The sequence below is a fragment of the Dendrobium catenatum genome, unplaced genomic scaffold (genome assembly GCF_001605985.2).
Source record: "Dendrobium catenatum unplaced genomic scaffold, ASM160598v2 fragScaff_scaffold_279, whole genome shotgun sequence".
In the NCBI taxonomy this organism is placed as follows: domain Eukaryota; kingdom Viridiplantae; phylum Streptophyta; class Magnoliopsida; order Asparagales; family Orchidaceae; genus Dendrobium; species Dendrobium catenatum.
The window spans coordinates 479365-493995 of NW_021318741.1; the positions used below are offsets into that span (position 1 = coordinate 479365).

The window sequence follows — 14631 nt, forward strand, 5'->3', positions numbered from 1 at the left end:
CTTTACAGATATGTATGAAGACTAAGGTCAGTTCCTTCATGCAAGATCATCAAAATTGCTAATGATGAATTATGTCAAGCCAAGTAGGTGGGGAGAGGGGGTGCTTGTACTTTGTTAATTTGAACGTAAGGCAAGTCCTCCCATAATATGTTAAACGATTCTAACCAGAAAAAACATACATTTCAACTGGATTAAATAAAGATTTACATTAGAACATGTTATTGTTACCATGTTCAAGTTGTGAGAAATTGTAGAGATTAAGTGGCAATGAGTGCAGCAGCATAACTGAAGATAGTGATAAATTTTTTAGAGCTCGATTGTTAACAAGGGAGGAATCCCTTGTAGGAAGAACTGAGGAGATAAGGGGTAACATGTAAACAAGGAAGAAGAGGATGCTTAAAAAAATCCCCTTGTTTATTCTATAGTTAGCCACTAATAGTTATAACTTCAAGTTTACTATTTACAACAAAAAACATGAAATCATGGCAATTCTAACCCAAATAAAATTATATTTGATAAGAACCACATCCAAACAATCGAGAACGCAAGGGAAACTATGGAGTAAACAAGAACAAGAAAGAAAATTTTCTTATTCCAAGTATTCAACACAATGTAAAATATAGACTGATTTATGAATAAAGTTAATGTTGACCCCTATAACTTAAAAAAACTATGTGCAAAAAGGACAAAGGTGGCGGATCGAGCAACGCGCAGGTTGATACGACGCATCACTTGAAGGGTCAAATGATCTCCGATTGTAAAATGAACATCGTCGTTGCGATCAGGATATCAAATTTTGCTAGGTCAAGGCCCGTCGCAATCAAATCGGATGAGATTGGTCAAAAGAGACGACCGACACCCGAAATTAAAGTGCGAATCTGATCAAACGATGTCTTTTTTATATAGTGTATATATATTAATATAATATCATATTAAAAATGACAAACAATAATAAATGAATGACATGATAACTTGTCTAGTTTATAATATAAATATTTAATACAAAATATCTAGTACAACCAAAACAATATAAGCAAATAATCACTTATTGCAACATCAAGCATTCAAGCTTCAATTATTAGGATTAGCTTTAGAGGATTAGCTTTAGTTTAAATCTCGCAAAATATAAGAAATTATATTTAAAAAATTATAAAATATTTAAGATACGCGTGTTCGGACACGCGTGTCCAATTTATTTTTAATATTTTTTTAATCGGACACGTTTTCGGCGTGTCCGACACGTGTCGGAGGAGTGTCGGACGAGTGTCGTGTCGGACACTGCACGCCTCTTTGAGGAGAAGTGTCGGTGCATCATAGCTACTAGATATTAATGTAAAACAGATTTATACAATTAGAATTAAGTCCATTCTTGGTACAAAAAAATGAGACTATTTAACCTCACCAAGTATTCTGGGAACACAGAAAATTCCAGAAATATTTTAGGCTTTGCACAGTTTTTGTTTAAGACTACAGCTTCTCAGTTTCATTCCAAATTAAATTCAAGACCAATGGAAGCTGGACTAGCTTGCAGGTGGGGTAGTTGACCCCAGCTGAGAGTGTCAAATGCACCAAACCTGTGGTTGAAAATGTTCAAACCTACCTTTAATCTCTTTTGAATCAAGAAGATGTGATTGACACCATTCTAGGTCAAAGATATGCTCTCAGCATTTCTTCGATAATAGCAACTAGCAAGCCTCATGGTTTCCAACATTTCTCTCCTGATTTCCTTCCTAAAAAGGAGGCTGGAAATGGGAGTCATGCAGCTATCCACAAAATTCACATATAACACTGAAACGTTCCAAAGAAAGAATGGATTAAACGATAGAAAATACAACAACATCATCATCAAACCTTTATCCCACCACATGGGGTCGGCTACATGAATCATTTTTTTTCATTGTCATGTTAACAGTCAAATTCACATTTAAATCTAATTAAAAATGTCATTTATAATATTTTCTAACCAAGTCATTTTAGGTCTACCTCTACATTTTTATCATAGGCCAAATCTAATACATCTACTCCTCTAACTGGGTCATCAAAAGGCCGACATTTAATGTGACTAAACCATCTAAGGCAACTCTCTCTAATCTTATCTGCAACTAGACATACTCCAACCTTTGCACATATATACTTGTTTCGCATCTTGTCTCTAAGAGTGAAGTCACTCATCCACTTAAGCATCCTCATCTCTACGACACTTAACTTAATTTTATGCTTTTATTTTAATGGACAAAATTCTATGCCATAAAGCATTGCAGGTCTCACCACCATCTTATATAATTTTCCCTTACGTTTGCGAGGTATTTTTCTATCACACAACAGGCCCGATTCATTCCTCCCTTTCAACCGTCCAACTTCAATTCTACTAATAATACTCCCATCTATTTCACCATCACTTTGACCAATAATCCTGAGATATCTAAAACATATGCTCTTATTAATGAATTGATCGCCCAAAGTAAAAATCCCCCTACTAGATCTATTACTATTAAAATTACACTGTATGTATTTACTTTTATATCTACTCAAACAAGAAAACTGTAGACTCTAAGGTTAACCTCCATAATTCATGTTTACCTACAACCCCCTCTCTAATCTTATCAACAAGAAGAATATCATCAGCAAACAAATTATATCAAGGTACATCCTATTACAAAAGTCTATTAAGAATATCCATGACTAAAGCAAAAAGATATGGGCTTAAAGCTGGTGCTTGATGTAATCCAACTGAAATAAGAAAATACTTAGTCAAACCACCTTGTGTTTGAATACAAGTAATAAATCATGTATACATATCCTTTGTAACATCCGGCTTGAGATCGGTTCAATTGAACTAGCCTTTATTTCCGCAACAAATCTCGGATCCACAACATAGCATGGAGCAGTCGCGGCTCGCAATCTAGACGGACCGAGTGGTTTCCACTTACGTGCGTATAACCCCAAACGGGGTCGATTCGCATTTCTAAGCGTAAAAAAATTAAGTTTTCTTTTCTTTCAAATTCATTTCTTTTGTCGTTTTTTCTACTGTGATTAATCTGGTAAAGAGAGAAGAATAATTTGGATTTTTGGAATTCCTTCTTAAGGAAAAATTAAGTGATTTAATTTGAGGTTATATACTTTCATTTCTTGTTTCTTAAGTTGAAGAAATAATGAAAAATATATATATATTTGATTTTTATGTTAGAAGAATCCAAGTGATATAAACTTTGGCTCGACGGATAAGGAAAATTTTCAAGGAAGGAATGGAAGTTTTAGTGAGATAAATTGTATAGGAAATGAAATATTTTATCAAATATAGAAATAATAATAATCAAATTTAAATTTAAGATTTTAAAAGCAAATAATTAGAGAGAGTATAAGTTTGAGAGATTATGATATTTAAATAAAATATGAATTTTAATTGAAAATGCTAATTAGAAATTAATTATGCAAATAAGGAATTAAATGATTAGGGATAAATGACATATTAACAATATAGAAAATATGAATTAAATAAAAAAATATAGAGTAGGAGAAATAGAAAGTATGTGCATTAATTTTAATTGTCATAAACATTTTAGAAATCAATTAATGAGAGAGACTTTGAGAAGGAGAAAGAGAGAACAAACAACATGTATTTTAAAATATAATAATGAAAGAAATCTTAATTAATTAAATATGCTATGATTATTTCTACTAAAGAGGGAGAAAGATATATGTATAAGTTAGCCAAACAAAGAGATAGGAGTAGTAAGGATTTAGTTCAAGTGAAGTGTATTAAAGATGAAGATCAAAACATACTTTTCTTAGAAGATGATATTCAACAAAGATGGATGAGATATTTTGCTAAACTTTTTAATGAAGATTGTGAAAATAAGATTGACTATGATTATGGAAGCCATACATTTATTAAGAGGTTTGATGGAGAAATATAGAGAAAATAAGGATGATCTACATATGATATTTATTGATTTATAAAAAGCATATGATAAAGTTCCAAGAGAAGTGCTATGGAGAGTTCTTGAAAAGAAAGGAGTCAATAATGCTTATATTCAAATCATTAAAGATATGTATGCAGGAGCTATTACTTGTGTTCAAACACAAGGTGGATTGACCAAGTATTTCCCTATTTCGGTTGGGTTACATCAAGGATCAGCCTTAAGCCCATATCTTTTTGCTTTAGTCTTGGATGTTCTCACTAGACATTTGCAAGAGGATGTACCTTGGTGTATGCTTTTTGCTGATGATATTCTTCTTGTTGATAAGACTAGAGAGGGAGTTGAAGGTAAACTTGAATTATGGAGGTCAACCTTAGAGTCTAAAGGTTTTCGCTTGAGTAGATCTAAAACGGAATATATGGAGTGTAATTTTAGTAGTAATAGACCTAGTGAGGGGATTGTGACTTTGGGCGATCAAGTCATTAATAAGAGTATACGTTTTAGATATCTTGGATCTATTATTCAGAGTGATGGTGAAATAGATGGGGATATTATCAGTAGAATTCAAGTTGGATGGTTGAAGTGGAGGAATGCATCGGGCTTGTTATGTGATAGAAATGTACCCCTCAAACTTAAGGGAAAATTCTATAAGTTGGTAGTGAGGCCTGCAATGCTTTATGGTGCCGAATGTTGGCCTTTAAAAGAGAAGCATAATACTAAGTTAAGTGTGGCAGAGATGAGGATGCTTAGGTGGATGAGTGGCTTTACCCTTAGAGATAGGATACGAATGAGCATATACGTGAAAAGGTTGGAGTAGCTTCAGTAGAAGATAAGATTAGAGAGAGTTTCCTTAGATGGTTTGGTCACATAAAACGGCGGCCTTCCGATGACCTGATTAGGAGAGTAGAGGTATTAGATTTGACTTATGTTAAGAAAGGTAGGGGTAGACCTAAAAAGACTTGGTTAGAAAATATTAGGAATGACCTTTCTTTATTAGATTTAAACGAGAATTTGACTTTTAATAGGACACAATGGAGAAAAAGGATTCATGTAGCTGACCTCACGTAGTGGGATAAAGGCTTGATGTTGTTGTTGTTGTTGTTGCTGCTATGATTATTTCTACGAATTAAAATTTATTTAAAAAGAGAAGAAGCTTTGAAATAATAAGTTAGAGAAAATTAAGAGCAAATAATTATTTAAATTTAATGAAGTGATTTTTATAAGTTTTAAATCTACCGTTATTAGAATAAGGAGTAAAATTTAAGCAGTGTATTTCCTAAGTTCAAGGTGAGTACTCATGTATTTTAATTACACTAATGATATTTGTTTCTCCAACATATGATGCATCAAGTACTGTTATTATCTAATTGTTCACTCTTAATATTATATTTTTTTTTATTAAAGATAATTGATCATGTTAAACAAAAAGACTTGAAATGAATGATATGTAGAAGCTAAATGATATGATTTATGTAGTATGCTTGTATGCAAATATTGATTGATAGAGCACACTTCCTTATGATACATATATGATTAAATGAAATTATTTTATGATATGAAATGAAGAGGTGAAAATGCGTACCATTTTAGTTGTTCTAACATTTTCAGGTATAACTTATTATAATTAAAATGAATAGAATATGTAAAAATGTGTACCGTAGACATGGTGCACCGGAAGAAAGATATTTGAATGATTTTGTATCAGTTTATCTTTTTTATGTTTTAGTGACTCTTTTAACGCATTGGAAATAGATTTAGCAAATGAAAACTTAATTTACAGTCCAACTGCCTGCTCCCGCCTCGTTAATTTGAGTCTCTAGGCTGGGTCGTGACAAAATAGGTACCATAGCCCAGGTAGTATCTTAGAAATGTGAATCATAATGAAAGAGCCATATGAATGATTTATGAACTTATTTGAAAATTTAAATATTCGATTAGATAATATAATTAATTAATTTATAAATATATCAGGTATGTGAATGATCAAGAGGAAGTAACAAGTAAAAAAATGGAAAGAGAAGAATTAGCACCTGAAGTGATTGTGAAAATCAATACCTTTACCCATATGATGGCGGCTATCATCCAAATGCTTCAGGAATCAAGATCACAGTCACGAGTTGTAGTGGATAAATATCTGAAGTTGTTATATGACATGCAACACCATTATTCAAGGGTAATGAAGGACCAATTACAACAACAACAAGCCTTTGTCCCACTATGTGTGGTCGGCTACATGAATCCTTTTTCGTCATTATGTCCTGTTAAAAGTCAAATTCTCATTTAAATCTAATAAAGAAAGATTATTTCTAATATTTTCTAATCAAATATTTTTAGCTCTACCTCTAGCTTTCTTAACATAAGACAAATCTAATATCTCAACTTTTCTAATCGGATCATTTGAAGGCCTCCATTTAAAGTGACCAAACCTTCTAAGGAGACTCTCTCTAATCTTATCTTCCGCTGGATCTACTCCAACCTTTTCACGTATATGCTCATTTTGAATCTTATCTCTAAGCGTAAAGCCACTCATCCACCTGAGCATCGTCATCTTTGCAACACTTAACTTAGTTTTATGCTTCTCTTTTAATGGACAACATTCGGCACCATAAAGCATTGCAGGTCTCACCACCATCTTATAGAATTTTCCTTTAAGTTTGAGGTAACTTTTCTATCACACAACCAATGTTTAAAATTGCGTATTCGGGTATTGAGGCGTTTTCATTCGTGAGGCGAGGCGTAAGCCTCAAGGCGTTTTGAGGCGTAAGCCTCAAAATAAAAAAATTGCGTAAACATAAAATGATAAATTTTTTATATACTGAGTGAATAATATAAAACATAAAAAAGCATAAGATATGAAGTGAAATCAAAATATCTCAATAATAAGACAACATGAAATATAGTTCAACTCAAAATTCTATCTTTCCCAAATCCCAATATTCTTTTCATTAACATATAATTCTAATTTCTAAAAATAAATAGCAATGACATATCACATAAGAACTCATAAATCATAAGCATTGTCATCACTAAGGGGTTCTTCATTTGAATCATCATTATGATGAACTGCTCTCCCCCCTTCCTCCTCTCCTATAGAGTCCAATGTCGGGCATTTACTTCAAGATTTATGTAAGTTTTAATATATATAATGTGAGGCGTAAGCCTCATGCCAGTGAGACGTAAGCCTCATGCCAGTGAGGTGACGCGAGCCTTAAGGCGGGCCTCAACCAAGTTGAGGCGCAAGCCTCATAACAAAAACTCGAGGCATAAGCATCGAGGCATTTTTTACTGGAATTGCGCAAAGGCGAGCCTCATATTGCACAATTTTAAACCATGCACACAACAAGCCCCATGCATTCCTCCATTTCAACCATCCAACTTGAATTTTGCTAATATTAACCCCATCTATTTCACCATCACTCTGAAGAAAAGATCTACTCAAGCGAAAACCTTTAGACTTTAAGGTTGACCTCCATAATTCAAGTTTACCTTCAACTCCCTCTCTAGTCTTATCAACAAGAAGAATATCATCAACAAAAAGCATACATTAAGGTACATGCTCTTACAAATGTCTAGTGAGAACATCCATGACTAAAGCAAAAAAATATGGGTTTAAGGCTGATACTTGATGAAATCCAACAGAAATAGGAAAGTAATTGGTCAACCCACCTTGTCTTTGAACACAAGTAAGAGCTTATGCATACATATCTTTAATTATTTGAATATAAGCTTTATTAACTTCTTTCTTTTCAAGAAATCTTCATGGCACTTCTTTTAGAACTTTATCATATGCTTTTTCTAAATCAATAAATATCATATGTAGATCCTCTTTATTCTCTCTATATTCCTCCATCAAACCTCTCAATAAATATCTGGCTTCCATAATAGACCTATCCGGCATGAATCCAAATTGATTTTGAGAAACATTAGTTTCAAGACACAAGCTACGCTCCATAACTCACTCCCATAGTTTAAAAGTATGAAACATTAACTTAATTACACTATAATTCGCACAATCTTGTACATTGCATTTATCCTAAAAATATGAATTAACGCACTCATTCTCCACTTATTGGGTATCTTCTTAGTCTTCAAAATAAAATTAAAAAGTTTAGTAAGCCAAGAAATTACTTCATCTCTTAAGCATTTCTACACCTCTATTGGAATATCATCAGGGCCAACAGCTTTTCCACGTTTCATTTTCTTTAAAGCCTCTCTAACTTCGGTTTTACTCATACGCCGATAAAAATAAAAATCTTTATTTTCATTTAGAGTGCTAAGGTCAGTAAAGTCAATTGTATTTTTACATTCTTCATTAAAAAGTTTAGCAAAATATCTCATCCACCTTTGTTGAATATCATCTTTTAAGAAAAATATTTTTGATCTTCATCCTTAAAACACTTCACTTAAACTAAATCCTTGCTACCCTTATCTCTTTGTTTGGTTAACTTATATATATATATATATATATATATATTTCTCCCTCCTTACAATCTAATATATTATATAAATCATTAAAAACTAAGATCTTTTCATCGCAAATAGCTTTCTTAGATTCCTTATGAACCTCTTTATAACTTTCCCAATTATCGGAATTTTTACATCTAAACCAATTTTTATAACAAATCTTCTTATTTTTTATCTTTTCTTGTACATTTGGATTCACTACCAACTATTTTTACTATTAGTAGATTTTTCCTTTGAAACTCCAAGCACATCTTTGCAATATTCTTAATATCATTAGCCAATTCTTCCCACATACCATTATTAGGAAAAGATAAATGAAAAAGAATTAATAACTCTTTATAACTCTTGATACTAGAAAGTTAGTTATTCAATCTTTAAAAAGGACAAGTTGACACAAAGGGGCCAAAGACCATAAGCATGACATGACATTTCTAATGTATGAAAAATGACTCAAAAGATAAAAATAAAAAATTCATGTCAATATCATGTTCATACATCAGCTATGTTGATTATTCTTTATTTAACATTTCATGTATGAACTAATAACTCATACGTAAATTAATATCTAATTCATAAAGCTCGTTATGCATAATTGAATATAGATGATTCTTATAGCAAATATGAGCATAGCATTTGCATATTCTTTTCTTGTATACTTGTTTTATCTTAGAATTTTTATCTCACTGAGTTTGTAGCTCATTTATAGATTTGATATGATTTCAGGAAAAAAAAAATACTAGTTAACAAGTAACAAATTTTGCTTTGTATAACAATCTATTAGATATACGATGTAAAAAATTATAAATGACATATGCATGAATACGTAAATCAAGAACTTGTGCATGTACGAATTTATTTGAAAATTAAATTAGAAGTTGTGTATTTGATTAGATGATTTTACTGATAAATGCTTCTATTTCAATGCATATGTTGGTTTATAAGATAAGGTTAAGTGTTATGTGAAATTTTGGATGATAGTATTAGACTATTTTCCACTTATTTGGTCTTGAAGAAAAAAATAAGGATTGGTGTAGCGAAAACTATGTTTGTCTAGATTGTTTACATCTGCCATGCCTCATAATTGTTTGGTAGGGGGGTAAAAATGGTGCTTGACACATCCCCTCACCATAGTCGCCATAGGCTATGAAATGAAGTGTTGCAAGGTTTTCACTATTGGGCGGCAGGTTTTTACCACACAAGAACTATAAGAGCAAGATGTGGTCTAAGGTGTTGAGGTGGTTCAAGGATGAAGAGGCTGTTTTGAAGATGGAACTTAAGAAGAGATTAAAGGGCTACTGTAGATAATATCGATTGAAGGAATTGTAAGAGCTCACCAAACAATGATGAAAACCCAAACACAACAAAGTAATTTGTTTTTGAAGTTAATTAATAATAGTACCGCACTAATAAAAAAATACTTAGTATCTATTTAAATTGTTGATTAAATTACAAAAAATTATAATACTTATTTACAACCAACCAAACACAAATTATTCCTCCGCATTTATTTTGCTTCCAACCAAACAACCCTTAAAAAAATAAAAAATGAATGTATTTACTAGGCATTGTATTCTCTAAATACATGGTTCCTGAATACTTAGCGGATAAAATTGATACATCAAATGAATTGACTATTTAGAGTAAATAAAAAGTCAACAGGTAAGGAGAGCCATAAGCATTTTATCTAAAATTAAGGTAGAACTACAAAAATTGCACAACGCGTACCATAATAGCCAATTGCTGTTGCACTGATCAGAACAGAAGGCCGTTCACTGGAATTCAACTTATTAATCAGATCAACTACCTTCAAAAATGGCTACATATTAGATTTTGAAACTTTTTGGTTTGAACAAGAACTAAAACTCCTGAGTCAAATAGTTGATTAAGCAGAGAGGGACGAGACCTTCGAAGTAACTTTGATCCGGCTTTGCTTAATTTCCTTCTTGACCTATCAAAGGTAAGGAAAATCAATGCAGAAGGATGTCTCAATTACAAAAAACAATATTACAAAATTTGTTGATAATTAAAAAAAATAAAATGTGGGTGGCTAACATTAACTAACCTCAGATGACCATCTCGTACTTATGGGCATTCCCGCCAAGTTTACAACAGCATTTGAACCTTCAATACACTTACTCCACTCTTCTTCCTCAGCGATCACAATCTCAGGAAACCTTTGGTCTGCAATTTATCAAAATTTTGTTTCAAAAATAATTTTAAAAAAATAATCAAAAAAGGTTTATGTAGAACAGTTAACAAAAATGCTGTTTAGCACCACCAACTTGGAACATGGCACGCAGCAGGAACCAACCTGGTCCTCCTATGTTGAGGCATTGATTTTCCCTGAAAACTATGCCCACTTCATGAGAGCACTAGGTAGTTATCTGGTACGTTCCATGGATATCAAGCTCCAATGAAAAAATAATATTAAAAATACAAAACGTATCAAAAATAGTTTCACTTCACATTATCCCAATGTTCATTGCTTAATACAGGGAATTAAATGTTCAAATGCTAGTAAAACAATTCAAGCATACTTGAAGAAAAGAGTATAACAACAATACACCAAAGCAGATGATGCGATAACTTTAACAAGATCTAGAATAATAAATGTTTCATTGAAAGATTTCTTTTTTCCAGCTAAAAACAATATTAGTAGAGTTTTAGTCAAGCACATTATGCAGATATCTCATGTTTAAATGTGCACTCTATATTAGGATGCACATATAGCAAGGATCGAAGAAACTCAATCTACCAGTTGTGCATTTTTTCTTATTAAGATATTAAGATTATAAAGACATTTATCCATCATGTACAATACATTACCAAATATAAGCACAAATCAATTGATAGATGTTAATAGCAAGCAAGGTATTCACAAGGCGTGCTTACACATTCTATGGTACATTTGCATAATGCACTTGCATATTTTTTGAAACACTTGTATGATGCATTCACACGATTTTTATGCACCTATGCAATGCACCTACACACTTGCACAATCTTTGGTGCACTATATAGCATATTTGCAAATTCATCACTATCTGCATGCTATATGAATTTACACAGAGTACATGTATGTCTTTCTGTATTTTTACACAGTGCATTTGGGGATTGCATGGAGAAGATTAATTTTTTTTATTTGATGTATCATACAAACCATGCTGAAATGATAGTGCAACTTGTGTTACGAATAATGCACTAATTTGTCTCATTTTCATTCATGGGACGTAATATTTATTCAACGCATGTCTATGGATCTCTTAAATGCATATCTTTTAGGGCACATGTGCAGCCCATGACATGCAACAAGTTACACCATTTTGTTTTGTTTGAAAATCATTCACATGAACGCAACAACTTGAGATGTATAGAATTCTACTAGAACAACTGTTATGGTTGTACATGAGCTAATCAGACTCACGAGTCGACTAAAACTCAACTCATTAACGAGCTCATAAGTCAAGCTTATGAAGCCACGAGTTCGAGCTCATGCTCAGCATAGCTTGACTCGTACACAGGCACTAGCGGCTTAGAGTTACTTTGTGAAATCGACAGCTAATGAAGCAAGAAGACATAAGTGCTTCGAATGCAAGCAATCCAAGAAGAAGACTCGATTACCATCATTCCTCTAGCGGGCAGCGACGACTAGGCAGTAAGGTAGAATAAGAGACTTTTCATGTGATCTTTACAATGCTAAGAAAGCAAGAAGATGAAAGAAGCTTTGATCGGAGCAGGTAGGTCTTTAATCTTGTATAGCTTTCTTTCCTACATATATCTTATTGCATGTGGTGATAAAAAATAGTTTTTCAATTTTTCAGTGGCTGAAAAAAAATATACAAATAAATAAGCTGCTTATGAGTTTTTATTTACATTTAACCGTAAAGGTCCTTTCCTATTTAAAAAGCCATGATGCAATAGTATCTGTCATCTCCACACCATTAAGCGGGAAAAAATTTGGTGAAGTTTAAAATTAGAGAGTATATAAACAAATAAATTAGTGAAGAAACCATCTTGAACAAAGTATGAATCCCAGCAAAAATTTTCATTAGTTGTCAGTAATTGAGCTTGCTTATTTTGAGATACCTCCAAGAAACAGAAACATCTGAAGGTTGATACCTTTTTTTAACTGAAAAGCAGGCCTCATCGAAACTGGCTGAGGTGAAAGTATGAGACTAAGAAAACTAAGGACCCGAGGGCAGACTGAATTTGATAAAACTCCTAAATAATTGCCTTTTCAATTGTTAAAATAGCAATTGTTTTTCTTATAAATAGGTTATATAATATCTAATGTGTGAAGGCAACATTTTTTTCTAAATAAGCATTTTCTTATGTAATGTATAAATCAGCTTTTTTTAGTTGAAGACAGCATGATTATGTTTTTTTAATTTAATTTTAAAATGACAACCCCAAGAGACATAAAGAATGATATTAACGAGTCAATGAAAGTTGAGAATGAAAGTCTTGAGGATCAATTCCAATTTTACATTGTTAGTGAGCCAATAAATGATGTTTTGATTGAAAATAAGATCTTTAGTGATAGTGATAATATTGGCAACAATAATGAAAGAAAGAATGACGGAAACAATAAAAAAGTCATTGAAGAAGTGGACGAAAAAAATGAAACTGATAATATGATAGAACAGAAGACAAGAGAAAAGACATCAAAAATTAGGGATGAGTTTAAAGACGTTACTCTTCCTGATGAGCAAAGGAAGCGAAAATATTTTTAATATAAGAAAACTAGCTCTAATAATACTGATGCAACCACTTAATTCAAAAGGCACTTGGAACATTATGCATATAAGATTTGTGCTTTAAAGAAGAAGAAAAAATTACATTTCCAAACAAAAGATATCAACATATATGTTCAAACCAGTCAAGAATACATTTTAACTACATTCATGTATAATCATAAGAAGGTAAAAAAAATGATTACTCATATATTAATTAATGAGAAATCAATTTTAATTATTTAGAAATTTGAATTTGATTTAGTTAAAAAGTTTATATCACCTGACTTAATGGAACTCTCATGGGCTATTACACGAAATGATGTCATTCTAGAATATAAAAGTTAGAGAAAGATTTAAATAGTGTTAAAATAAAAACAACATCAAGCCTTTATCCCCTACGTGTGATCGGCTGCATGAATTATTTTTCTCTGTTGTATCATGTTAAGAGCCAAATTCTCATTTAAATCTAAAAAAGAAAGATCATTTCTAATATTTTCTAACCAAGTCGTTTTAGGTCTACCTCAACCTTTCTTAATATAAGTCAAATCTAATACATCTACTTTCCTAATCAGGTTATAAGAAGGCCGCCATTTTATGTGAGCAAACCATCTAAGACGACTCTCTTTAATCTTGTCTTCCATTAGAACTACTCTAACTTTTTCATGTATATGCTTGTTTCGTATCTTGTCTATAAGAGTAAAGCCACTCATCTACCTGAGCATCCTCATCTCTGAAACACTTAACTTAATATTATGCTTCTCTTTTAATGGCCAACATTCTACACCATAAAGCATTACAAGTCTCACCTCAACCATCAAACATAAATTCTAAGATAAGCCATTTTATATACAGTAAAAGAAAAGTGCATATGTTAATTGTTCAAGAAAGGAAGTTGGACAAAATTGAAAAAGAGTAACATTTTGGGGGTTATTTAATAAAGCTACTACTATCATTTCAAAAACTGAGTACCCAATAGCTAATATATTATATTTACAAATTTGTACTATAAATAAGGTTATGGATGAGGGTGCAACTTAATTGATTAATTCATTATGGAAATGACAAAAAAAAGAAAGTTTTGACAAATATTTGGATGAATGTAATACTCTCATGGCATTTGTTGCAATAATGGATCCGTGAATGAAATTTCTTATTGAATTTGCATATCATATATATCCTGGAGAAGAAAATATGAGAAATATGTCACTTGTTCAATGTCTACTCTATGGATTATATGAGGAATATGCAAAGTTCTAAAATTTTGAATGGAAATAGAACTAGAAGGAGAGGTTCATCAATGGTTCGACCAGGTTTAAATTGAATTATGTAATAAATATTAAATTATTTAATTAATATAATAATTATGTAATAATGTAAATTTATGATTAAAAATTTATAAAAAAAATCAAACATATATAATATCTTCTATAATTTTAAACATAAATATTTTCAATTTTAAATTTGAATCATATTTAATATGAATTTAATTCACATATGAGCTTATAGATTTA

The 14631-nt window shown here is 31.7% G+C and overlaps 1 protein-coding gene across 2 annotated transcripts in view; it reads right to left on the bottom strand.

Moving 5' to 3' along the window:
* The window catches only part of LOC110114897 (epimerase family protein SDR39U1 homolog, chloroplastic), a 133297-nt gene that overhangs the window by 35454 nt on the left and 83212 nt on the right, over nucleotides 1-14631 (bottom strand). For both annotated transcript variants that reach the window (XM_020847933.2, XM_020847934.2), the window contains 3 exons: nucleotides 10447-10565; nucleotides 10288-10332; nucleotides 10110-10188 (listed from right to left, as the gene is read on the bottom strand). In XM_020847933.2, the coding sequence (XP_020703592.1) occupies nucleotides 10110-10188; nucleotides 10288-10332; nucleotides 10447-10565 (243 nt within the window). The remainder of the gene's footprint in view (nucleotides 1-10109; nucleotides 10189-10287; nucleotides 10333-10446; nucleotides 10566-14631) is intronic.